The sequence below is a fragment of the Trachemys scripta genome, chromosome 8 (genome assembly GCF_013100865.1).
Source record: "Trachemys scripta elegans isolate TJP31775 chromosome 8, CAS_Tse_1.0, whole genome shotgun sequence".
Lineage (NCBI taxonomy): Eukaryota > Metazoa > Chordata > Testudines > Emydidae > Trachemys > Trachemys scripta.
In genome coordinates this window covers 236,848-264,562 of record NC_048305.1, presented here as the reverse complement: position 1 = coordinate 264,562, position 27,715 = coordinate 236,848, and the positions used below count along the sequence as shown (strand labels likewise).

The 27,715-nt window shown below is 43.9% G+C and overlaps 1 protein-coding gene across 1 annotated transcript in view; it reads left to right on the top strand.

The window, feature by feature from the left end:
- The window catches only part of KDM3B (lysine demethylase 3B), a 103,206-nt gene that overhangs the window by 7,601 nt on the left and 67,890 nt on the right, over positions 1–27,715 (top strand). The window contains exons 2-3 of the mRNA XM_034780458.1: positions 15,952–16,119; positions 27,290–27,403. Coding sequence (XP_034636349.1) covers positions 15,952–16,119; positions 27,290–27,403 — 282 coding nt within the window. The remainder of the gene's footprint in view (positions 1–15,951; positions 16,120–27,289; positions 27,404–27,715) is intronic.

Genomic DNA, 27,715 nt, shown 5'->3' with positions numbered 1-27,715 from the left:
CATCAGCAAACATATATTTCTTGAATGGTTCACCCTTGGCTCTGCAGTTTATTATAGTTGGCATTATGGAGGAATGATTGCTGGATGTCCATGTCATAGCCAACTACTCTTCTTCAGCAGTTAAGGTTTGACCCTGGTACCGAGTATTGAGACTATTTGCAAGAAAATGAGCTGGAGATAGTGCTTGTTCCATTAGCTGTTTTATTGCTGACGCTGTTGAAATTTGGAAGTAACTGAGTGAGATCTTAAAAAGAGAAATATGCAATGACAGAGTTAAATTACAAGTATTAATAAAATGATTTCCCTGCATTTTGTTCAGGACTACAGAAATAGGCTTCAGGGTACTCAGCATGTGTTCAACATTTCTCTTAAGCCCAATGTTGAGAACTTTGGCTCTGACAGTGCCATCTACTTTTTCACGATTTTGTTCACAAACTCATCAGATTAGGCCACTTCTTGATATAGTGCTCAAAACAGTCCACTACTGAGTTCCATCGCATGTCTTGTGGGAAAGTTAGAGTTCCTCCCACTTTTTTCAGAGCAGCTGCTGCAAAGTGGTTGTTACAGAAGTATTTTGTGATTTCAAGAACATTAGCCTTTATTTCTGGAACACTGAAGTCTTTGGCTTGGGATGCTCTTCACTCTCCTAAATTTCTTCTCATCTTGGATACATTTGCAGCATTGTCTGTGACCAAGCTGCATGCTAGACATTTGAATTTTTCCCCACAGTTTGTTATAGCTTTTACTGCTACTTCTTGTAAGTATTCTGCTGTGTGCGCATTTCCTGATGCATCAATTGTTTCTGTAAGGAAGGCATTCTCTTCTTCTGTTGTCACACAAGCACATTGTGGACATTGCTCCACCCATCAAGACTCAGGTTAACAATTTTACGCTCTAAACCTTTTGCACACTGCTCAATTTCTCTTTCATACACTTTATCCAGCAATTTGCCTGCGACATCTGCTCTGTTGGGTGGACTGTATCCTGGTCTTAATGACTGAACCATGTTAATGAAGTGTGCGTTCTTAATCATACGGAAAGGAGTTTGTTGCATAAACAAACTGGGCAATTTTGTAATCAATTACCTCTTTTTTGTAATCTGCTGGTTCTTATCATAGACTTATCTATGGTTGCTTCTGGATGATGGAGATTTTTTTTTTTCTTTTTGCTACAGGTGATATACCGTGGCTATGTGACATACATGTTGTGACTGAAACACTATAATTGGCAGATAACTCTGAAACTATAGAAAATGATTGTGATCTTGAAGGTGGCTAGTCTTCAGAATCCTGTATGTTGAGGATGGAGTCTCTTAAATAACTGCATTGACTTATTTTGTTTATTATTACCATACTGCTCATTTAGTGTTACTCATTGCATTCACTGACACTCAGTACTACTTTAAAGGTGAAATTGTAAAAGGAAGATCTGCCTATTTCAGCTATTTATTTTTTATCACAACTGCATCAAAAATGATAGTACCATAGAGTAACAACTATATTTTTTGCTCAAACATGAGAATTCAAGAATAGTCCAGAAGGAAGACAGGCAGTCCTTAAGAAAGAAGTATGAAATGAAAGTTTACCAACCTGAAGATCCTGCATGTTCAGACATGTTCCTTTTATCATCTTTAACGCAGCTTCCTCCTGAGTGGTAACAGAGGGTCTGGCTGGAGAATCTTGCTTGCATGCTCGGGGTTCTACTTATCGCCATATTTTGGGTCGGGAAGGAATTTTCCTCCACGGTAGATAGGCAGAGGCCCTGGAGGTTTTTCGCCTTCCTCCGTAGCATGGGGCGGGGGTCGCTAGCTGGAGGATTCTCTGCGACTTCAAGTCCTTAAATCACAGGATTTGGGGACTTCAACAGCTGAGTCAAGGGAAGGGGGTGGGTCAGCTTTTGTGGCCTGCATCATGCAGGAGGTCAGACTAGATGATCATACTGGTCCCTTCTGACCTTAAAGTCTATGAGTCTATGAGCTAATTTACAAAAACAATGAGGAGTACTTGTGGCACCTTTACTTGTTTTTGCTGATATAGACTAACACGGCTACGGCTGTGAAGCTAATTTACAGATGATGGCATCTATAGTTGGGATTACTTTGCATTTATCAGCCTTGAATTTCATCTGCTGTTTTGTTGCCCAGTCACCCTAGTTTTGTGAGATCCCTTTGTAACTCTTAACCGTCTGCTTTGGGCTTAACTAAGACACTCCACCTGAATTGGCAGAGGACCTGTGGAGGTTTGTGCACCAAAAGAGATTGCAGCCAGTAGTGAAGAAGATGGAAGCTGATCACCATGAGCTTGCAAGTATAGCTCTGTATGAAATGTGTGATGGGGAAAAGGGATTCTAATCTGATTGGCAACAGTTTTGAACAATTAAAAAAAGCGATAAATCTGGTTTGTAAAACAAGAAAAATTGGCAATAATGGAAAAATTAAGGGAGGCTGGTGATGTGTGTGTGATAATGGGAGAGAATGGCCACAAAAAGTATTGTTAGAAACATAAGGTTAGCCAGGAGAGAGTATCCCCAATTTGGGATAGGAGGGACACCAAGTTGAAGGAGCAAAGCTTGGAAATACAGGGATCCGCCCGACAATTTTTGGTTAGGTCTTAGTGGTAAACTATAACGGTTTTGATTATTGTGTGTAATAGGATCTATGAAATCCATGGGAGTAGAGAACACTGACTCAAACATAAGTTACTAGACTAGACATGCTAACAAGGCTAGCGAATCGGGGATCCAAAACTGAATCACCTAATTGGTCTCAAATGGAGACAGTGACAGGGATCAGAGTAGCAGCCGTGTTAGTCTGTATCCGCAAAAAGAACAGGAGTACTTGTGGCACCTTAGAGACTAACAAATTTATTAGAGCATAAGCTTTTGTGGACTACAGCCCACTTCTTCGGATTCTTCGGATGACAGGGATGTGCACCTATGGGAAAATGGACCACTGAAATTCAGGCAAGAAGTCTTGATAGCAGTTATAATAGTGGATGAGTGTATTTGGATTTCATTATGGCTAATTATAATAAATATCTGGAAAGGTGTATTAAAATTTCAGTCTGTGGAAATTCCCTTAAAAGTAGTCTCCTCTGTACGTTTTGTGCAACAAAGGGAAGAGTTGAAAGCTAAGTTAGCTACCTCTTTTTTGAATTTCCAGGCTTATATATGTTCAGGGTTGTTCCAGAATGCCAGTGCTATCAAGGTTTTTTTTCTCACATAAGTGACTAGTAGGTACTACCTAAATTCCAGATGAATAAATATTTTTGACTTAGCTGTACCTTGTTTTTCTAATATTTCCTGTGATAAAAGATGAATACCCAATAACAACTCCCATATTCATAAGGTTAACCAAAGTTCATTTTGAAATATTACATAAAGTACAGCTCTGACAAAATATTCAATACCACTTCTGCCTTTAGCATTCCTTCTTTCTCACTAACAGAGTAGTTTCAGTACAGAGAACTGGCAGTCTCTGCCTGATTGCCTGTATGCGTTTGGTGTGTGTACATATATATGTATACGTGTTTGACCATGCAGGCAAAAAATCCAAACAGAGAAAGACCTAATTTCTATCCTTTACTGTTTTATGTGTGGGACTCAAACAAAAAGGAAGGTGGCCATACACAGGAGAGAGGGGAAACACTTAAAACAAATTTATAAACTTTATTAACACTAAGAGGTAGATGATGGTTCTCTTTTTTGTCAAAGGAAAACATTTAAACAGTAAATAGGGACATGTATAAACCACTAACAAAACTGCAGAAGTAAAATTATTAGAAAAATTTTGATGTAATATTTTGTGTTAAACATAGCTATTTTGTAAAAATAATTGTTGTGCATAATGAACACTACTCACAGGTTATTGCCTTTGGCCCTGTCCCCTTCCTCTTCTCCTCAGACGGGGATGGATACTGGTTGTAAATGTCTCTTGAGGAAAAGCAGGTACACGTCCTGCGGGGTTTCAGTGTCTGATAGACTGCAGTTTTTGGACTCCAGAAGCCCCAGTATTGTCCAATTGGAAAAGTTTCTAGAGGAGGATGCACACACTCCACAGCAGCAGCTGGAGGCAGAGGAGTATGAGGAGGCAGGCGGGCACTGCACTCTGTCAGCCACCATCCTTATTAATGGATTCGATAAGGAATGCTCCTGTTCTCTGTTATGTCTTTCCTCCTCAAAAAAATGGTCAAACAGTCTCTGCTCCTAGCCAAGGGCACTTGCCCTGAGAAAATCCTGATGCTTCTGGCTCCTCCTCCTTTATTCCAGGAAGCAGGTCCTTTGTAGAACATAAGAACGGCCATATTGGGTCAGACCAAAGGTCCATCTAGACCAGTATCCTGTCTTCCGACAGTGGCCACTGTCAGGTGCCTCAGAGGAAATGAACAGGTAATCATCAAGTGATCTATTCCTTGTTGTCCATTCCCAGCTTCTGGCAAACAGAAGCTAGGGACACCATCCCTGCCCATCCTGACTAATAGCCATTGATGGACCTATCCTCCATGAATTTATCTAGGGGAGGGAGGGATAGCTCAGTGGTTTGAGCATTGGCCTGCTAAACCCAAGGTTGTGAGTTCAATCCTTCAGGGGGCCACTGAGGGCTCTGGGGCAAAATCAGTACTTGGTCCTGCTAGTGAAGGCAGGGGGCTGGACTCGATGACCTTTCAGGGTCCCTTCCAGTTCTATGAGGTATATCTCCATTTATTATTTATTAGTTCTTTTTTGAACCATGTTATAGTCTTGGCTTTCACAACATCCTCTGGCAAAGAGTTCCACAGGTTGACTGTGCGTTGTGTGAAGAAATACTTCCTTTTGTTTGTTTTAAATCTGCTGCCTATTGATTTAATTTGGTGACCCCTAGTTCTTATGTTACGAGAAGTAAATAACACTTCCTTATTTACTTTTGCCATGATTTTATAGACCTTTATCATATTCCCCCTTAGTTGTCTCTTTTCCAAGCTGAAAAGGCCCAGTCTTATTAATTTCTCCTCATACAGAAGCTGTTCCATACCCCTAATCATTATAGCCCTTCTGTTCCTGGCTGTTCCCTCTCTGGGGTTCTGGTCCTGTCCTCATGCCGGTATGGTTTTGCTGTCGGGAGCCAAAGGTCCTGCCAATTCAGAGAATTATGTTTTCGGCCTTTGGAAATAGCTGAGAAATCTCCTATATAGCATGATTTTGCTGTAGAAGGCCACAATTTTGATAGTTTTGAGGATTCCATGAATGTAACTTGTCTCCACCTGGTTCTCATTCAACTTTTGCAGCCCATAAGCAAATAGCAGAGACAAATAATGGTGAGAAATTTATTACTGTTTTTAATCGCTACAAATCATTTTATCGTATTAAAGGGTTTTACAAATTTTAAATTTTAATAACTTTTGAAGGGCTTCTGGTGAAATAGGGAAATTTCTTCTAGGGGCCATGTTAATTCTTTCTATTTTGTTCCTTTAAAGGTTGGCCAGCATCTTGCGCACTGGTTTTCAAAGTATCTGTAAGGCCCCATGGCTCTAGAACCCAGACTGTACTGCTACAAGGCAGCTGACATCCAGGTTGCCATCTAGCAGCAGCTGTTTTTCCCCCTGCTCCAGCTGGTGTTTTCTGTATGAGTCTCTGTGGGACAGTGCATGCAGAAGGGGCCAAATATCGAGCTTTTTTTTTTTTTTTTTTTTTTTAAACTTTCCACTGAGAGGAATGTGCTCTTACTACAGTACCTTTAGTGAAGGTTATTTGAGTGCTGGTCCTTGTGTATTCCACCATGGGTATGCATGCACCTGAGACTGGAGATTACTAGGCAAGTAGTGTCAGTTGGTCCACATCTGTGCAGTTGCTCACCTTGTGTTCCATATCCAGGGTGTAAGGGGCCGTGCATACTGATGCCTCTCCAGCACTTTCTTACCACTGCATGACCTGAGTCAGCATCCTCTGGTGTCTAGAACTGATCCTCTTCAACATTCTTTTCTGTAAATATTTAAAAACTTTATACTCTTAGTTAGAATCCTCACTACGGAGAATCCTCTGGCCTCTTGGAGTGGGACTTAGATTTATGCCTAGGCTCCTGGGCTTTAAGAATTGTGCCTCCTGCCCCTGCTTCTTTTCGGTCAGTGACGACCATTTTTCGTCAAAGAAGCTCACATCTCCACTAAGTGAAATGTGTGCTGCTGCTTTCCCATCTAAACTCATCTGGCTGAAGAACTCTGGCTTTGAAGGCACCTAATGGAGTGTGCCATGAGGCCTGTCAGTTCCAGGCTGAGGAGATTCCCCTCACACTCCCTGGTAAATTGGCCTGAGACATTGAGGAGGGAGCTTCCTAACTCTGCCTGAATCAGGAGTTGGTATCGCTAGGCACTCACAAACATAAGAGTAAATCCCCTCCTAGATCTTCTAAGAGAAGGGATCCCTCCCCAATCCTGCCTACATTGGGTGAGTCTTTGTGTCCTTAATTTAATGCTTTAAACATTCACCAAGCCACCCTTTGAACCTCTGGCTACCTGTTCGATGCTTCACTTATCTATGAAGGTGGCCTTTCTTGTTGCCATCACCTTGCCAAATGGGTATGTGAGCTAGAAGGCGAGACCCTAATGGCAGATACTCCTTGTACTAGATTTAATAAAGACAAGGTCTTGGTATGACTACACCCGAAATTCACTCCTTAAAGTTGTTTCAGAAGTTCACATAAACCAGACTATCCCCTTACCTGTGACCTTTCTGAAGTCTCTAGTGTAGAAAAGAGACTTCATTCCCTCGATGTGAGGCAAGCTTTGGACTCTTACCTACAGAGAACAAAACAGATCAGTCACCTAGGCTATTCCATGACTTCCCAGAGGATCTCCCAGTGGATCTCTGGGTGCATCCTACTTTATCAACTGGCAATCCTTCCTCTCCTGCATGTGGTACAGGCTCACTCTGAGAGCATAGCCAGCCTCAGTAGTGTCGCTACAAGAAGTACCTCTGCTTATCATTTGTGAGGCAGAAGTATGGTATTCCATCCATGGATTCAGAAGACATTACGCCTTGGTCCAAGCTGCCTCCTCTGCCGATGCATTATTTGGGATGATGGTTCTGCAAGCGGCCACAGTACCTATATCCTTGCCACCATTCTTCTCTTTGAGTACTGCAGGTCTGTCACCCACAGTAGAATATGCATAGGGACCACATCTTGAAGAATTCTAGTTTTGAAGCGCCAAGTAACCCCTTTTTCTGGAATGTTGTTCCCTTTGGCAAGTGGAAACTCCCTGTTGTATGGGGGAAGAGCAGATTATGGGACAGGCAGCATAATTTTTTTTTTTTAACTGAAACAGATCTGTGCTGAAGTAGCAGATCCTTTGCTAAGAGTGTTTTTTTTTTTTTTTTTCCTACCAAGCAGGACTCCATGTGGGTTGCAAGGTTTGGGGACCATCTTTGTCCGAGTAGCAGATTAATTGAGAGACCCTGGGGCACAATGATTTCTAATTTGCAAAGTGTTTTCAAAAATTTGCTTTTGAAACACACATACTCTGTAGTTGTTGTTCATCTGAAATGAATAAAACGATTGATTTTATAACTATTTTGCTTGAGCAAGAGAGGGATGGGGCAGACAATGTCACAGTTCAGCAAGGAACTCCATGACACACAGATACAGAGGAGTGCATGCCATGTGGAGATGGATGGCAGGAGAGAGATCTCTTGATCATTACCTGTTAGGTTCACTTCCTCTGGGGCACCTGTCATTGGCCCCTGTCGGCAGGATACTGGGCTGGATGGACCTTTGGTCTGACCCAGTATGGCCATTCTTATGTTCCATATAGAAGAGGACGACAAAAGTAGTTGCATATTCAAATACTCTCAATGTTACAATTGGGCATTTAGCAGTACGAGAGGATGTATTGGTTGGGAGGACTGGAGTACTTTGACTTACCAGCCTTGGGTTCTGGTTCCTGCTGCAGCGCCATTCCACCCTATAGTCATTCTCTGGCTTTAGTAACAGGGTTCTCCAGATATGGGTGGAGAATCACCTCATTGCCCATCTTGTCTTGGGGGAGGGTAGGGGTTAGAGAAGGCAGCTCCATGATCCCTTCTGCCTCTTCACGCTCTCCCTCCTGTGCTCTGCCAGACGGTGAGGCCAGTTGGCTTTATGAAGACATCGTGAGGCACTTCAGGGTCAGTATTGGAGGTGCTGGACAGCACCTGGTCCAGTTCCTCAAAAACAGTGATGTCCCCAGCCTGACTGACTGGAATATCTAGCCATCCAGTACAGGAACTTCAGATACTTCATTCTTTCCCTGCACTGCTTTGCTGTCCGGTGGATGTCTGCCTGTGCCAGCCTCTCTGTAATCTCACTGTAAAGGTGAATATTTCAACTGCTCCGTCCAAAATTGTGGAGTAGAAGGTAGTCTGCCCTGATATTGAGTTCCCAGGTATTGTTGGTGGGCCAAGCGACTGCTTTTGGCGCTTCTTTCATGGTACATTGGTATTGCTGTGAAAATAGTATAATAGGAAGTTGTTGTTCTGAGGTGGTTAATACATGTTGGACATTTTGTTGATATTGTTTATGCAGGATACCACCAGACATTAGTTTAACTATAAATTCCTTTATTGATTTCAAAGGCTAAATGCTATTTAATGCACATTTAAAGCACCCGTATAAATGTTTAAGCAAACATCACACTCATACCAACATACAGTTGTAAGTATCCGATCTTTGCTTATAACAGGAGTAGGCTCAGGATACTGAAATCCATGTTGGCTGGGTCCAACATGGACAGACAGACGTTAGTAATGAACTCTTTAAAAGCTCACCTTTTTATACCTCTTAACAAACAAGTGATGCAATTGCTGACTTTAACTAAGAACCAGTTTTGTGCAGCTTGGAGTTGACCCTTTTTCTTAGGCTGAAGAAGACAAAATTTATGACTGGGCCTCTTTCATAAGATAACATTGGTATGTTAAAGGTTCATTACAGAACAACTTTTAACCAGTTTGTAACCATCTTCTATAATTTAAAGGCTTTTTTTGAGGACTTTTCCTCCTGTCCTATCATTTACCTTTCAGGTTCAGTTTTTCTAATTAAGCCACATTCTTTCAAGGCCTTCCCAACACTACTAACAAAACTTGCACTTCATGTGACCTACACATTTTTTTTTCTCTTTTAACTAACTTATCCTATAGAACAGCACACTAGTCTGGGAGCATACAGGGGATAGGTACCTTTTATAGATTGAGTAAGGGTCAGGAAGAAAAGATTTCAGTGCATTGTGGAATTGGAAGTGCAGGACTGCTGAAAATTGAGTCCTGGTACAGGCCCCATAACCTAGTCCACGCTGCAAACGCGTGGTTACAGGGGCGTGCTACACCCCTTAAGTGTTCACTTACCCACATGCCTCAGGTACTTAGGTCTACTCATCCTCTGCTCATCTTCAGAAACGTGCTTCCAGGGTTTCCGTTTGGATAACGGTTTATGGCACAAAATCCTGCTTTGACACGTTTATAGTTGCTAGTGTAGACAAACCTTAATTGACTTGATCAAGGTTGTGCAGAAAGCCTGTGAAGGCAGGAAATTGAACTGGGTCTCTGGCTAGCCTCTAACTATTGGAACATCCTTCATTTCAACAGGTAAAATTTCAGACAGTTACATAATTAAGGTGATTCAATTTTAGGAATGTCATTTGTATGTTTTTCCGTTTTGCATGTTATATAAAGACCTGAAATGTAAAATTTTTTCTGCTTGTTTTACCTTAGGTTGCATTTACCTTAGACCTTTTTGAGAGCACCAACAGGCTACCAATGATTTTACTACCATATGATCATGCTTGTACCATGTCTAGATTTATTTATTTAGCGTCTGCATAGTCGACTAGCCAAGTGATGGCAGTGGCGTGATGCGATGCAGTTCTTCTAGGCCACCGCTGAATCTAGTCAGCAGGCATTCATCGACAACGTGCATCATCGTCTGTGTTGCACCACAGCTGCACAAAGGGTGGTCACGAAGGCTCCAGTGATACTGGTTGGCTGCACAGAGACCTTGCCCAGTCCGGAACCTAACAGGGATCATTGGCGACGGGGCAGGTCAAAACCAGGCGGGCAAATTGTGGAGTTGGCAACGAGGGACTGGTTTGGGATTATAACAGATATCCATTCCTCTCGCCAGAGTGTTTCCGCCCTAACATCCTGGTGTGGTGGATGAGACCCTAATGGGCGACGTAATGGCAAACATACAGCTGGTGGTTTAAAAAGGTCATTGTGCAGTGGCAGGCTTGAGTTGGCGAGTACTTTCTCCAGTAACTTGCCAGTGGCAACCTCTTGTCTGATATGAGGAGGAGCAATATTACTCAGAACTGGGAGCCATGGGAGTGGAGTCGGATGCAGGGTGCTGGAGATGATACGCATGGCGGCAGGTAACTGTGTAACCACCAGTTTGTTGTGTGATGGTTGGCTCCATACTGGTGTGCAGTACTCCGCCACCGAATACAAGGTGGCAAGAGCTGACATCCGCAGAGTTGGACCATGAGCACCATATGACAAACCTGCCAGTTTGCTAAGAAGATGGTTGCGCATCTTAAATTTAGCTGCTGTCTTCTTCAGGTGGGCATGGTCACACCTAGATAGACCGGTTCTACTTCATGCTTCACCTTCTGACCATTCAGATAAACATTTAGTTCTCTGCTTGCGCTGGCGTGACGAAGATGGAACAAACTGGAGACTGTTTTTATGACGCTTGGCTGGAGGCACAAAGTCTTACAGTAGTTAGCTAACTTTGTCATGTCCTGGTTTAAGGTGGCATCAAGCTCGTGGAACGTCTGGCCCTGGGTACCACAACAGATGGTGTCTGCGTAAATGAACTTTTGTGACTCCGTTGTTGGCAGGTCATTGATGTAAAGGTTGAATAGGGTTGGCGAAAGCACAGAGCGCTGGGGTAACCCATTGCTCTGTCTCCAAGCACTCCTCTAGATGTGGTGTAAAACCAGTGTATCTGTTTGGTGTCTTGTTTACATGTGTGCTCCTCCTATTGCTGCTATGTATGGAGCTGAATAACTGGTGAGAAACTGCGGTGTTGAGGGGTAAACCTACTGTTGACAAAGACCATGGTCTTCCATGGTATATGAGACCTGAATGCTAATGTAAGTAACCATCTGAAAAAGAACTTGTCGTCTTCTCAGGCCTTCCAGCTGCCTTCATACATCACAAAGATGCAAAAAAGGGGCAAGCTCAATTTTAGTACTTTATTGGCTCTTTAGTGTTCCCCTTTGTTGCAATAAACTAAACAAAGGGTTATACAGCTTTGTCAGGCTGTCTCTACACGGCAAAAATTGTGTTCCTCATAATCCTTGGTAGAATAAGCTTTATTAGAAACTGTTTAGTGTGGATAGAGCCTAAGGGACACTTACTCCATAGGGTGGGGAATTCAGGAACTTGAGCAAGTCTCTGCTTGTCTCACCCCAAGCAGCGGCAGTTGGTTTCTATAGTTTGCTAAGGACTTGTGTACACTAGTCTCTTTCAACAAAATTTCCCAGCACCAGCAGTCAGGTAGTATAAACAAGACACCATTGGTATTCTTATACCTGCTGTGAGCAGAGTTACAGTGTAAAAATGCTACTGGCAGCAGGAGTCCTTGTTTAGACTAGTAACCCCATCAGTGGTAGATATGGTGAGAAACTTTGGGAGAATAAAGGCTAATGTAGTCAAGGCCTTAGCATATTATTTAATAAATTTCTTCTTCAGACTCAGAACTGAAGACGAGATCTAATTGTCTTAAAAACCTCTGAAAACATTTTTAAAATATATATCTGGATAAATCAAGTCCAGATGTAATAAATATTCAAATTAAGGTGTTTGGACACCCAAAACGTCTCTCTGGTTGCAGCACCCTCACCATGGCTTCTTGACATTCCAGCATGTGCGGTATGTTGCTGCCTTCCACCTCTCACATGTGAAGAGTGTATTATGTTTTGTTCTCAGATCTTCTTGGCTTTGTCTTTACTTCTCTCCTCTGCTTGCCTTGCAAGAGTCTCTTCTTCCCTTTGCACAATCTCCATGTTATTGGCATCAGCTTCCTTCTGTGCAGCTCTTGCTGTCTTGAACAGCCTCCATGTGAATCTGCATTATACATCACTTTGCAAATAGTCTGAAAATATGATTATTGGTGTATGTGTATCTTTGTTATAGCCACACAGCAATCAATCCACACAAGTATTTCAGGCAGTCTTTACAAGTCATTCTCTGTCTTGTGCATACTCAATGCCAGCCATTTGGGGCAAAATAAAGAACTTATTTTCTACGCTTTGAATGTGGACACTTGAGAGTACAACCTGTTGGTCTCAGGCTGGTTAGCTTCTTCTTTATTGTGCTCCACTGTTTGGAATGGTAGCCTCTGCCACCTCTCCCTTGCATTGGTTGACCTTGGAGAAGCTAGCTAGCAGATTTTCATGAGAAAAATAATCTGTTTGATACTGGTTCAGAACCAAAAATTGTGTAGCTCTCTATAGTTACATACAAAAACTGTACAGGCTGCACACATGTCTAAATTAAGTATCCAAAGATGAAGGAAAAAGGAAGAGGGAAAACACTGAGGACGTGTCAGAAATAGTAACTGTTCCCACCACTTTGTTGCTTATAACTTCTTGAAACTTCTCACCTTCTGAGCTAGAATTTTCTAGCCTTGATCTCCACCAGAGAAATTATTTTTTAAAAAAATTTACAAAAAGTTCAGCTATCTGAAAATGATGGGAGGGGAGGGGGAAGAAATGTATAATGGGAAAAATTATTTTGGCAACTTTTAACAGCCCTTCTAAAGTAGAAATTTGGCAGGGTGCAAATTCTTGTAGAGTAGAAGTGCCATTCAGTATTCCAGTGAAAATTGGCTTTCATAGGTTGAATTGAGGGAAGGTAGCTTGCGTGCACCGACGCGTCACTCTGACTAATATTTGTGTCCTAAATAAAAGGGCTGCCTATATATGCATAGCTAATTTTAGTGATGTAGAATTCTTAGGTGCTAAGGGAGTCTAGGAATTATTTAGGGGAGCACCTACAAATATTATTTCTCCTGTGGAGCTCAGGAGCTTTTTTTGATGAGAGGTGGGGAAGCATGGGTGGTCTCCAGCTTCTGTCCTTCGCTGTTGGCCCTCAGGAACGTTTTGTCAATTAGTAAAAGTCTTGATTGTAACGTACAACATACCACTGATGTTTTGCACTCTCAGAAGCGTTCTTCCATCAGCCTAGCTCGGGAGGGTGGTAGTGTTACTGCGCTGATGGAAAAATCCATTCCATTGACAAGCTGTGTCTACAATAGAGGTATGGTGGCATAGCTACGGCGCCTTAGCTATTCTGGTATAGTCCCTGTAGTGTAGACATACCCAAAAGCTTGGAATGCAGCAGCATTAGTGTTTGATTTTGAGAAGGTGTGATGTTGTTGACATGAATTGTGACCGTATGGATCATTGTTGCAACCAGGGTCCTATGGTTGCACCAGGTCTTGTACAGAGGAGGTCAAGTGGGGTGTCTATGGAAAGGTTGTAGTTTGCTGGTTATGATTATGCTGTCTGTCTGTGTGTATCATTTTTGTATTTGAAGTTATGAATATTGGCTGTGTACTTGTATCTCAATGTGTTTGATTCTAAGGCCTTGGCTACACTGGTGCTTTACAGCGCTGCAACTTTCTCGCTCGGGTGTGAAAAAACAGCCCCCTGAGCGCAGCAAGTTACAGCGCTGTAAAGCGCCAGTGTAAACAGTGGCTCCCAGCACTGTAAGCTAATCCCCTTGGGGAGGTGGAGTACCTGCAGCGCTGGGAGAGCTCCACATGGCAGAGGATATGAAAGGCTCTGGAAACCACTTCATTTTGTCTTCTACCCTGCTTCTTACCTCTGGAGGAACTTTCCTACAAACTGAAGCTTTGAACAAAGGACTGAATGACCCATCCCAACTATGGATGTACTCCAGAGACTTGATTTGAACCTGCAGTTTATTTCATCGCTGCCACAAGCCTGAACCAAGAACTTTGTCATTACTGTATGTAATTGATTCCATTTAACCAATTTTAGCTCTCATCTATATTTTCTTTTTATGAATAAACCTTTAGATTCTAAAGGATTGGCAACTGTGATTTGTGATTTAAAATCTGATTTGTATATTGACCTGGGTCTTGGGCTTGGTCCTTTGGGATCGGGAGAACCTTTTTTCTTTTACTGGGGTATTGGTTTTCATAACCAGTCATCCCCATAAGGAGCGGTGCTGGTAGTGAAACAAAGGAACTGGCGTATCTGAGGGAATTGCTTGAATGACTTCTGGTTAGCCAGAGGGGTAAAACCAAAGTCCTCTCTGGCTGGTTTGGTGTGCCTTAGTAATAAAGGAAACCCAGCCTTGGGCTGTAACTGCCCTGCTCTAAGCAATTTGTCCTGAATTGATACTCTCAGGCCTGGTCTATATTGGTGGGGTGGGGTGTGTGTGTGTGTGATTTAAGTTGCACAACTTCAGCTATGTGAATAATGTAGCTGAAGTTGACGTACTTAAATCTACTCACCGCGGTGTCTTCACTGCGGTAAGTTGACGGCAGACGCTCTCCCATTGACTCCGCCTGCACCTCTCGCCCTGGTGGAGTACCGGAGTCGATGGGAGAGCGCTCAACGGTCGATTTATTGCATCTAGACTAGACACAATAAATCGACCCCCGCTGGATCGATCACTGCCCGTCGATCCAGCGGGTAATGTAGGCAAGCCCTTAGTTGTGTCCCGCCAGAGACCACTTCGTTACAGAAGGCAGTGTCCTTTTAGTGGTTAGATTAGGGACTGAGACTCCTGGATTCTGTTCCTGTCTTCGCCACTCAGTGTGTAACTTCAGACTGGTCACTTCAGTGTCTCCGTACTTCCATTTACCTGGCTGAAAAACAGGGATGCTACCTGAGAGATTGAGGGTTAATATGTTAAAGTGCACTGCAATTGTATTTTAGGGGAGGCTTAATATATTACAAAGTTTCTAGTGAGTAGATAAATCTGGATAATCCCAAACACTGACAGAAGTGTGTGTCCATATTTTAGAGAATGGAATAGCAGTGCCCACCCAATGTAAGAGAAGAATTTCCCATTTAGAGTATGCTCTCTGGACATGAAACATACTTGATTGAATAGCACTTGTAACAATTTATCATAACAGTTGGGCAAATCTGTTGGAAACTTAGGGTGGGTTTGAAAGCCGTTAAAAATCCATATATTTGATTAAAGGTCTAGAAAACATGACCTATGAAGGAAGATTGGAAAAAATTGGGTTTGTATAGTCTGGAGAAGAGAAGACTGAGATGGGACAACAGTTTTCAAGTACATAAAAGGTTGTTACAAGGAGGAGGGAGAAAAATTGTTGTTCTTAACCTCTGAGGATAGGACAAAAAGCAATGGACTTAAATTGCAGCAGGGGTGGTTTAGGTTGGCCATTAGGAAAAACTTCCTAACTGTTAGGGTGGTTAAGCACTGGAACAAATTGCCCAGGGAGGTTGTGGAATCTCCATCATCGGGAGTTTTAAAGAGCAGGTTGGACAAACACCTGTCCGGGATGGTCTAGATAAAACTTAGTCCTGCCTTGAGTTCAGGGGACTGGACTAGATGACCTCTCAAGGTCCCTTCCAGTTCTATAATTCTATGATCTTTGAGAGGCCTGTTTGGAGTGTGTTACTTCCAGCTGGATTTTTAGGGTAAGGGGGCAACTGGTGCATGTCTTTCATATCTCATGGAAAGATACAATACCTGAAATTGGTGGGGTATTGGGGGGGAGATGAACTCTTTCCAATTTTCTGTAGTCACCATGCACTTCTCCGATTTGTCTCTTTGGTAATGTGTGTGGTAGCTAAGCAGACATGACGATCTAATATCAATATGAAGCATGTGTTCTCAAGTGATACTAATTTTCCTGACTAAAGCTGAAGTCTTTATCCATGTGGGTTTGTAGGGTTTCCACCCACCTACAGTGTCTGAAACATGTTAAATATGTTTTTGTAGATCTTTGTGGAGTTTGATGGCTGCAACTGGAAGCAACATGCCTGGGTGAAAGTTCATGCTGAAGAGGTCATAGTGTTGCTGCTGGAAGGGTCACTGGTATGGGCTCCTCGAAGTGATCCAGTTCTACTTCAGGGAACTCAGATCTCACTGGCACAGTGGCCTGCACTGGTAAGTATTTGGCCAGAACAGTGACACTATGTAGGGAAGTCATCTCATAACTGAGATTGTGGATATCTTTGCTATAAACCTTTTGTTGCAAAGCCACCTCTTAACATTGCCAACTAAGCTGCCTGAAATTTCTAGGAGCTGTAATCCAGAAAAAAACATGGGAGCTGGGAAAGGTGCAGAGGGGACTTGGACAAGATCTATGTAAATTTTGAAGTTGTGAGAACCTCTGGGTTTTTCACTCCCCCCCTCCCCCCCGAAACGGTCTCATTTTTTAAAACATCTTAGGGCTTGTCTACACTTAAAATGCTACAGCAGCACAGCTGCATCATTGTAGCACTTCAGTCCGACAGTGTAAGTAATCCTTCTCCTCGAGACAGTAGCTAGGTTGATGGAAGAATTCTTCAGTTGACTTAGCGCAGTCTACACAAGGACTTACGTTGGTTTAACTATGCCACTCAGGGATGTGGATTTTTCACACCCCTGAGTGACATATTATGCTGACATAATGTTTTCAAGTAGACCAGCCCTTAGCTTAGCTCATTTATTATGAGGTCCCTGATAAGAATCTCTCTGATATAACTTGGAAAAGTTTGGGTTAAATTTGGAACTATTTTTTTCAAACCTCTGAACCCTGTTGGCTTTATAAAGTCTGCAGAGTCCCTGGAAGACTTCATAAAAGATTGTTTCTTGAGGGCCTGGTCAATACATAAAAGTTAGGTCAATGTAGCTAGTACTGTCAGTGAAAAATTCACAGTCCTGAGTTCTAACCTATGCTGACCTAATGTCTGGTGTAGATGCAGCTAAGTCTATGGGAAAATTCTTCAGTCTACCTAGCTGCTCCCACTCGGAGGGGTGGATTACCTACAGAGTTGAAAAACTCCTGTTGATGTCGGAAATGTCTTCACTACAGTGGCGTAGCAGCAATGCTGTAGCTGTGCTGCTATAGTGCCTGTCGTGTAGATGCGGCTGTAGTCTCTGGCTGAGATTTCTTGCAGAGTCTGTAAATGCCCCTGGGTATACTTAATCTGTGTGGCTTGCATTCCTCAGGAGAGCTTTTGAGACAAGAGATGTTAATGGCTGGCAGAGCAACTAGCAGGGTATTCGTAACTTGTGGACTGTAGTGCTTTCTGAGGCAGTTAGATGTTTAAGCGCTATAGGATCTAATGCCGTGTTTAGACTTGGGGGGGGGGGGAGAAAGAGGTAGTGGGTGGGTGTTATTTTAATCATATTAATACTTGTTATCTAGCATAATTTGAAATACCACTTAGCAACTAGTTTAGACAGTTTAACATGTTTAGAATGGTTAGCCAATCTCTCCCTAGGTTAACTTTTGTGTGAATTTTGTTTTTTTAATAATCGGATTACATACATGAACAAGAAACAGAGCAGTGCAAAGCCTCTATAGCTCACTAACTCAAGGGTTCTCAAACCGGGGGTCGGGACCCCTCGGGGGTCACGAGGTTATTACATGGGGGGTTGAGAGCTATTAACCTCCGCCCCAAATCCTGCTTTGCCTCCAGCATTTATAATGGTGTTAAATATATAAAAAAGTGTTCTTAATTTATAAGGGGGAGGTTGCACTCAGAGTCTTGCTAGGTGAAAGGGGTCATCAGTTTAAAAAAAAGTTTGAGAGCCACTGCACTAACTGGATCTGACTCTTAATTTGCAATTGACTTATTGGTTTAGTTATCTTGGATACAGGGCAGCTTTTAACATTTTAAAATTATATAAGCAAATTTACCAAATTAAACTTCTGAGAAATAAAACTGGCATTTGGCTATTGATGAAAAGATTATTAGTAGTTCTTAAGGCTATGAGGGTCCCCTGTGTCTGGACACCCACCTGTACAAGGTCCCCAGTATGCCCAGGATCCTTAGATTCAAGATCTGCATGGCCTGCTCCCAGGCTTTCTTGGTCAGTGAGGACCACAATATGTTCCTCTATTGCCTTGGTGAAGCCAAGTGCAATATCTGCCAGATCTTTCCTAGATGAACCTGTCAGGCCCATGAATTCAGGCTTGGAATATTCCTCATGGACCACACAATGAGGCCACCGTCCATTCCTGACCTGTCAGACCCCCCCCGTGCATTGGCCAGAGACACTGAGAAGTACCTCTGCGAGGATGTTGGCTTCTGGCTCTAACATCAGAGCACAGTTAGACCGTCTCAAGCAGATGTGAGGGTGGTAAGAGCAAGCACTCCCATAGGAAACATGAGAAATCCCCTTCCCAAGCTCTTATGCAAAAAGAGAGGACGTCCTTCCTGACACCTCTTAGTCAGGTGAGTCTCTGTGCTGGTATGGGAGTGTCAGGAGTTCACAAGGCATATGGTACTGGTGTCCTGTCACCCAGGGGCAAACCTGCTCCCCAAACTGTCTTTAGTTGAAGGGATTGGACCATCCTCTGGCAAAGGATACCAGTGCTGAGAGGGAAGGAGTTGGTACTGAGGACTGTGGCTTATCTGAAGACAATAACACTGGTGGCACCAGTGAGACAGAAGTCCATTCCACTCTCCAGTATCCAGTTAGATGCACTACTGTGGAGGACATTACTATTTATACAAGCCCCAGAATCGCTGATACTGGGCTTGTCTTCACTACCAGGAGATTGATGCTAAATCGACAGCAGAGTGCTCTCCAGTCAACTCCAGTACTCCAGCTCCCCAAGAAGAGTAAGGTAAGTCGACCGGAGAGCATCTCCCGTTGACACAGCACAGTGAAGACGCCTGTTGTAAGTCGACCTATGTTACGTCGATTCCAGCTACATTATTCACATAGCTGGAGTAGCGTAACTTAGGTCGACTTACCCCAGTAGTGTAGACAAGGCCACTGTCAGATCCAGTCCTAACCAGGGATGTCCCTAAACTTACTGGTACAGTTGAGGCACAATAAGGTCTCCCATACCAATGGCACTGCCAGTTGATACAGAAGCTTCCTTTTCCTCTTCATTCAGTCAGTGGGAGAGCTTCCCCAACTCCCCCAAGATAGGGGTCAGCCCTCACAGAGGCTCCAAGATCTCATGAGCACCTTCCCTCTCTCGTGGGGGGTGTAAGTGTGCGGACTCACCCCTGCGGCGCCTCTTGCTGGTCACTTCCGGGAATTAGCTCATCCCACCTCCGGAGCACCCGCTGCTGCTTGGCCCCCGTGTCCGTCCTGGACCCGGTGCCCTGTTGTCTGGGGTGCTGCCCCCTGGCAGTACCCCCACAGTTTTGGGTCTCCCTCCCAAGGGAACCCCTACCCCACTTCTCCTCAATGTTCGGCTACTGCCCAGTCTCTATCTAGCCCCTGTTCACTGGGGCTGATTGCAGTATCAGCCACTCGTCACAGGCAAAGGGGTTCGGACCTGCTGCCACTGCCTACCCGTGAGCTGCCCCCTGCAACCCCCAGTACCTATTAGCCTTATGGTAGGCCGCAGCCTGGGGCTTTCCAGGCTGGAGCTCCCCAGCCCTGCTCCACTCAGGTACCCTGTCTCTAGCTCCCTGCAGCCAGGCCCATCTCCCTCTACAGTTAGAGGGACTCCTGAGCTCCTGGCTCCCAGTCTTTTTATACGGGCCAGCTGTGGCCTGATTGGGATGTGGCCCAGCTGTGGCCACTTTCCCAATCAGCCCAGCTTTTAGAGCTGCAGCCCTCTCCAGGGCTGCTTTCAAGCCCTTCCAGGCAGGAGCGGGTGTCCACCCTGCTACAGGGGGACTACCCAGTTCAAGACCAGCGGTACCCTTCTCCACAGGGACCACCTCTTCTCCGCTACATCCCTTTATACTGGTCTTATATGGGTCCCAGGGACCCCACTATGTGACAGCTTGAATCTATAAGGTCACATTAGGAGTCAAGACAGCTTGCCCCATACAGGGAAGAACCTCAGCCCCTTAAGAAACAATCTAAGAAAGAGGAGCAAGCTGACTAGGTGGCACCGCTTGCCACTGTGAGGTTATCATACTTGTCCCCAAATGAAGCGATCACATCGGCCTCATTGTCACTGCCTAACTACAGAGAGTTTCAGGTCTCCCTGAGCAGAAATATGGATACACTCCACGGCCCCCTGGAGGAAGTACAGGACACCCTATATAAGCTACTGGATATTTTCCAGAGTGCTGGTCCCAGTAAGGTGGCACTGCCACTTAATGAGGCCATCTTTGAATCAGCCATGATGGCCTGGCATACTGCAGCCACTTATCTGTTCTTTTCAGAATGGAAGCATGAGAAATATTTTGTGCCACCTGAGGAACTAGTAATCTGCCACCTTAACACCCGACTCTGAACTCTTTAGTTTTGTAAGCTGTCTCCAAATGAAACAAACACCCAAGTTGGCACCCACTGATAAGGCCAAACATTTAGACTGCTTTAGGAGAAAACTTCACTGTGGGGAACTTACTGTTCCACATAGCAAGCTATTAAGCTTGAATGCTGCAGTATGATTTCATTAATTACAATAAGTTCTTGGAATTCACCAACAAACTCCCTCAAGATAGACTTCAGTTCCAACCAATTATCAATGAAAGTAAATAATTCTAGCTAGATCAACCTCCAGGCCTCAATGGATGCATCAAATTCAGCCTCCTGCTTGATGGCAACTTCCATAGTCATGAGATAGGCCTTGTGGCTCCAGTCCTCTGGATTTCCCAAAGAAGTCCATCCACAGTGGTGGATCTGCCTTCTGAAGGAAATAACCTATTCGGTTAGAAAACAAGTGAACCTTTCTATTCCAGGAGTGGCCAACCTGTGGCTCTAGAGCCATATGCGGCTCCTTGTATAGGCATCGACTCTGGGGCTGGAGCTACAGGCGCCAACTTTCCAATGTGCTGGGGGGTGCTCACTGCTCAACCCCTGGCTCTGCCACAGGCCCTCCCCCCACTCCACCCCTTCCCACCCCCTCCCCTGAGTCTGCCATGCTCTCACTCCTCCCCCCCTCCGCCAGAGACCCCTGCATGCCACAAAACAGCTGATCAGGAGGTGTGGGGAGGGAGGAGGAGGCGCTGATTGACGGGGCAACCGGTGGGCGGGAGGCGCTGGGAGCGGGGGACGGGGGGAGCTTATGGGGGGGCTGCTGATGAATTACTGTGGCTCTTTGGTAATGTACATTGGTAAATTCTGGCTCCTTCTCAGGCTCAGGTTGGCTACCCCTGTTCTATTCCATCAAAGACTTAAGAGCAACCATTCACTTGCAGATATCTGTACATACTCCAGCACTAACCCCAAGGCTCTGTATCACAGACAACAACCAGCTCCTCAACCATTCTACCATCAAAGAGCCATGGAACTGCCTAGGAAACACTGGAGAATTCAGCCTCGTAAACGCAATGTCCTCCCTTTTTTCTTTTTCCAGCCTCAGCCTCCCACTAAAGAATCTTTTTGATGGGACTTTCAAGAGCTGCAAGTTAGTCCACCTGTTGCGTTTACCCATTCATTCATTTCTCTATCCCTCTTCAGGGACCCCTCTTATGAGAGGATGCTCTGACTAGTAGAGTCCCTGTCACGCTTGGGAGCCATAGAACCAGTACAGCGTAGCACAGAGGAAAATAATTTTACTTAAGATATTTCCTTATTCCCAAGAAGAAATGAGGCTGGAAGCTATACAAGATCTCAGACAGCTGAATGTCTTCATCTGCCACTCATGTTCAGAATGATCATGCTGGTCTTTATAATTCCCTCACTAAACAAGGGTGACTGGTTCACAGTTCTCAGTTTAAAGGATGCTTATTTCCACAAAGACATCCACGCTGCACACAGATTCCTGAGATTCGCTGTAGGCCCTAGACCACTACCAATACAGAGTGCTTCCCTTTGGCCTCTCAGTGGCACCAAGGGAATTCACAAAGATCTTACTGGTAGTGGCAGCTCACGTACATGACCAGGGTTTGTCAGTGTTCCACACCTTGATGACTGGCTGGTCATGGGGAAGTCCTATAAAGAAGTACAGACAACATCCCTATCCCTATTTAGACTCCTAAATTTCTTAGGGCTCCAAGTAAATGTAGAAAACAACTACATTTGAGCTCACATGGACTATAGATTTTATTAGAACAGCCCTATATTTAACCAGAGCCAAAGCATACCTCTCGCAGAACAGATTCCAGGCAATGAAGGACCTCTTCACTCAGCTTTGGCAGAACATGCAGACAATAGTTCAAGCTTGTTTTAACTTCCTAGGTCTTGTGGCCATGTATACATGTGACACCCCTCGGAAGACTGTCTTCCATGTCTACAGGCATGATTACAGACAGTCTACGTGCACAACAAGCACAGCCTGGACAAACTGATCTTGCGCCCCCACAGAGTTCTGACCTTGCTCTCCTGGTGGAAGACGGGTAGGTGGTGTGCATGGGGGGCTCCCTTTGCCCCTCCCTCAGCCACAAAGGAGCTTAATTACAGACACCTCTCTGCGAGGATGGGAAACCTGACTCAACTAACATGCAAGACAGGGTATCTGGACCCACCAAGAATCCCCTTTGCACATATACATTCTGGAGTTGTGTGCCGTTCACAGAGCCTGCAAACGATACCGACGGTTTATTTGAATCCTGCATGTTCAAGTCATATTGGAAAACTTGACAATGGTTTGTATCAACAAACAGGGAGGAGCAAGGGTCACACCTCTTGTCATAGAAACTGTCAATCTGTGGAACTGGTGCATTAGCTGCCAGATCACCATCTCAGCAGTGCACTTCCTAATGATGCACAGCACATTGGTAGACAGCCTCAAAAGACTTTTCTTCAAAGACCAAGAGTGGGAACTACATGACTGGGTGATATGAAAATCTTGCCTGACAGTAACCCCACTGCCGAGATCTCTTGGTGTCTCAGGAGAACAAGAAATTCCCCACCTACTGCTCCAGAGGGGATGCATTATCATTCACGGGTCAGAACTGCTGATGTACAAATTTCCTCCCATCCCTCTTTTACTTTGCATCCTGAGGAAGATCAAATAAGATGGAGCATTGGTGATCCTGATTGCTTCAGTGGCCTAGCTCTGATTCCTGAGCATTCTTTGGATGTTCTTGGGTCTGTGCAGCCATATTCAGCTTTTCCCAGACCTACTGACTAAAGACAAGGACAAACATCCAACATCCCAACTGAGCATCCTTCCGTAAGAACAGCCATGCTTCAGAACAAAGGTCCATCTATCCCAGTATCTTGTCTTCCCACAGTGGCCAATGCCACATGCTTCAGAGGGAATGAGCAGAACAGGGAATCATCAAGTGATCCATCCCGTTGCCCATTCCCAGCTTCTGATAAACTGAAGCTAGGGACACCATCCCTGCCCATCCTGGCTAATAACCATTGATGGACCTATCCTCCATTAACTTATCTAGCAGTGTGGTATTTGATGCAACAGTCAAGGATCTTGGACTAATCCACAGGGATTATTTTTTTCTTCATGCTTTGGTTTCTGTTTCCTGGAGGCTTGGTTGGCAATCACCACAGATTGATGGGTCCTTCAAGTAATCAAGGATGGTTATACCATTCAATTTCAATACATATCTCCTTTCCACCCCTTTTCAGGGACCATTCTTATGAGAGTGCCGTTCATCAGGAAATAGACTGATTAAGCTCAGAGCAATAGAGTTAGCATGTCAGGGAAAACAGAAACCTTTTCCAATATCCTCCTATTTCCTCATATTGAAAAAGAGAGGTGGCTTGCATCCGATTCTAGACCTCAGGAACCTCAACAAATTCATTTGGTATGCCAAGTTCCACGTAGTAACTCCCGCTTCAGTTGGATACCATGGACTGGTTCATTACCCTTTACTTCGATAGAGGATGCTTATTTTCATGTGTCAGTACTCTTCTCCCCCCACCTGCCCTCCCCTGGAAAGGTATACACATTTTATGGCTGTAGGGAGTCATTACCAATTCTCAGTCCTATCTTCTGGAATTTCATCAGCACCAAGGGTGTTTACAAAGTGCCTATCAGTAACTGCAGCCCATCTAAACAGACAAGGATTTTGTATGTACCCTTTGCTAGACTACTGGCTTGTGCAGGGGAAGTCAAACACAGATCATAGTGTCCTCCAAGAAACTGATGCATTTACTTTTATCCCTGGGTTTGAGGATTAACTTTAAAATGTTGAATCTGATTCTGTCATCATCCACAGAGTTCATCGGTGCTCCTGGTCTCACTAGCAGGGAGATTATCCTTCCTATTGGACAGATTTCAGATAATAAAATACCTGATTCTACACTTCAATATTTACCCTCAAGCAACAATAAGGATGTGCCTTAAACTTCTGCGACATATAGCTTCATGTACATTTGTAACCACATTCGCCCAGTCACGTCTCAGACTGTTTCAAGCTTGGTTCAAGTCTGTTTACAGCCCAACAATTCAGGATACATCAGTGAAAGTGCTGATTCCAGCTCAAATTCTATCCTCGATGAAATGGTGGAGGACAGAAGAAAGTATATGTGCTGGAATTCTCTTTGCCCCTCTGATTGTTCCAAAGCTTTGATAACAGCTGCATCCAAGATGGGCTGGGGAGCATATATAGAGGATGGTCAGACACATGGCCTCTGGTCCCATCTAAAAGTCTTGATTCACATAAATGTATTAAAATTAAAGGTGATGAGATTAGCTTGCAAAGCATTTCTACCTGTTACACACAGTTTTTCAATCCAAGTTCTCATGGACAATTGCATGGCCTCCTAGGACTTAGACAGGGAGGTGCAAGATGAAGCCATTTTTTTCTTTTCCCCCCCCCCCCCCCCCCGGAGCCATAAAATTTTGGGAATGGGGCATTCAGTGTCACAATCAGTCTGACAGCTCTTCTCTTTTTGGAGAGAAAAATAGTCTAGCAACCTCACTAAGCAGGACAATGTACTCTTCCCATGAATGAAAATTTAAAATGTCAGTACTAAATTGAATTTTCCAAGAGTGGTGGCTTCCCCAGATTTATTCAGTTCTAAACAGAAAATGTCTGATATTTCTCTCTTGAGCAGGAGAGAGTCAGCAATCTCAAATAGATGCATTCATGATTTTTTTTTTTTTTTTTTTTTTTTGGTCACACTATTTTATGTATCTTTTTCCTCTGATCCCAAAAGTGTTACAGGAAATAAGTCATGAAAAAGCTCAAGTTATGTTGGTGGCTCTTGCTCGGCTTCACCAGTTTTGGTTCTCAGATAATAAATTTATCACACTCCCAGTTTAGGAAGATGTTATCACAGAGTCACAGTCTGATTCACACCCAGTCCTCATTGCATCTCACGGCCTGGGTGATATTTGAATGCTCTCAATAGATAAGTGTTCTTCAGAGGTGCAGAGCAGTGTTCTTTGGAGTAGAAAATTATCCACTAGGACTACGTACACCACCCATAAAGAAAAAAAGTTTCCATTTGGCAAAGACTAAAGGTTATGCTCCATGTCAGGTTATGCTCTATTCCAACAATATTAGATTATTTCTTATCTTTAAAGCACTCTGGACTATCTATCTCTTCAACCAAAGTCCATTTGGCAATGGTATCTGCATTCCATTCTCCTGTAGAGGGATGTACAATTTTCTCTCATCAGTCAGTGAATACATTTATTAAAGGGCTTGGCCACACTTTTCCTCCTGTGGGAAAGCTCACTCCAACATGGGACTTCAAATTTAGTGATTTCTTTGCTGATGGATTCCCTCTCTCTTCCCCCCGCCCCCTTTTGAACCTCTAGCAAATTGTCCAATTAATCTATCATCAGTGAAGGTAACGTTCCTGGTGGCAATTACATCAGCATGTAGAAAAAGCGAATTACAAGCCCTAATGATAAATCCTCCATACAGTTTTTCACATGGATAGAGTAACTATGAGATTGCATCCACCTTCTATTCCTAAAGTACTATCAGATTTTCATATCTGTTTATTCATTTAGTATTCCCCCTCCCCCCCAATAACACATTCTTCACCTTTTGAATTTAAATCAAATATCTCAGATGTGAGAAGGTGGCTGTTAAGAACTAGATCAGGGGTTCTCAAACTGTGGGTTGGGACCCCAAAGTGATTTGGGACCCTGTTTTAATAGGGTTACCAGGGCTAGTGTTAGACTTGCTTGGGCCCAGAGCCAAAGACCAAGGGCTTCAGCCCTGAATGGTGGGGCTCAGGCTTTGGCTTCAGCCCTGGGTGACAGAATTCAGTTTACAGGCCTCCACCGCCTGGGGCTGAAGCTCTTGGGCTTTGGCCCCCCCCAACCCGGGGCAGCAGGGCTGGGGCGGGCTCAGGCTTCAGTCTTCCCCCCCACCCCCCTTCTGGGGTCATGTAGTAACTTTTGTTGTCAGAAGGGGGTCGTGGTGCAATTAAGTTTTGAGAACCGCTGAACTAATCTTTTTGTAAAACTTCAAGACTCTTCATTGCTTATAGTAATAAATCAAAAGGGATGACCATTTCATCACATATTTTCAAAATGGGTACTGTATTAGAACTTATGATATTAATAAGAGTCCTCCATCAAACATCAGACCTCACTCCACCAGAGCGCATGCTGCATTGATAGCATGCTTAAGTTGGGTTCAAATATCGGAAATATGTAGAGCAGCTACCTGATCTTCAGCTCATAGATTTGTGAAACATTAAAACTAGAAATTAATAGTACAAAGAGCTTTTGATCTGGGAATTTGTTCTCTTGTGCTGCTGTCAGGTATCTTAATAGTATTTCTGACATGCACTTTCATTTGTCAGAAAATGACCGTAACGAAAAATTCTTCCCTTCATTAGTCTGTCCATAATAGTGTTTACTGCTACATGACGTGAAAGTATAAAAGTGCCCCTTTCAAATAGCGATGTATCCCTTGTGATACTTTGCCTGGGTTGCTGGGGCTCCTAGAAATATTGGGACTCAGCACTGACAAGTCCTAGTGTAATTCCACTTTCTTATAAGGAGAGTTGACTACCAGATGATTTGAAGAAAATGAAATATGCCTTTCACTTTCATTAAATTGCTGGCGGTGGCTCCTCTTGTTTTAAAATTCAGGCTCTGGGAAGTGCAAGCTACTTGACGTGGGCTATTTTTGTTGTTTGTCTTCAGTATTTATGCTGCATTTGTTTAAAAATGTCTTACTTACAATGTTAACTTCTTGGTAATGAAGTATTTTATGAATGATTGGGGCATTCCCTGTGAGGATATGAATCCTGCAGAAGGGTATTACTTGTGTCTGAGTGTCCCCCTAATCTGTTTCCAGACCCTTCATTCAAGTTTTCTTCTTCACAGACCTTCACTCCCTTAGTAGATAAGCTGGGTTTAGGCTCCGTGGTTCCTGTGGAGTTTCTTCTGGACCGAGACCTGAGATTCCTGTCTGATGCCAGTGGATTATGTCTGTTTCAGGTACTTGAAGAGGCATTCTCAGACAGAGTACAGATTTCACTTCATACCATGCTTTCCAGGTTGATTCTTTTTCAAGATGTGGTGGGGGTCCTCATGGGTATTGGGCAGATAGAGAGGGCGTGAAAAAATACAAGAATTGGCCCTGATCTCCAGCTCCATTCAGAAAGTCTTAAAGTCCCAGCTCTTCCCCATCCTTTGTTTTAGGAGCCTCTAGTTGCTGAGTGCTGCATAGACCCTCCCCATCCAGAGGGAATCATTGCTATAGGGGTTCCAAAACTGCTTGTGCATAGTGGTCTTGATCAATTTCCTGGC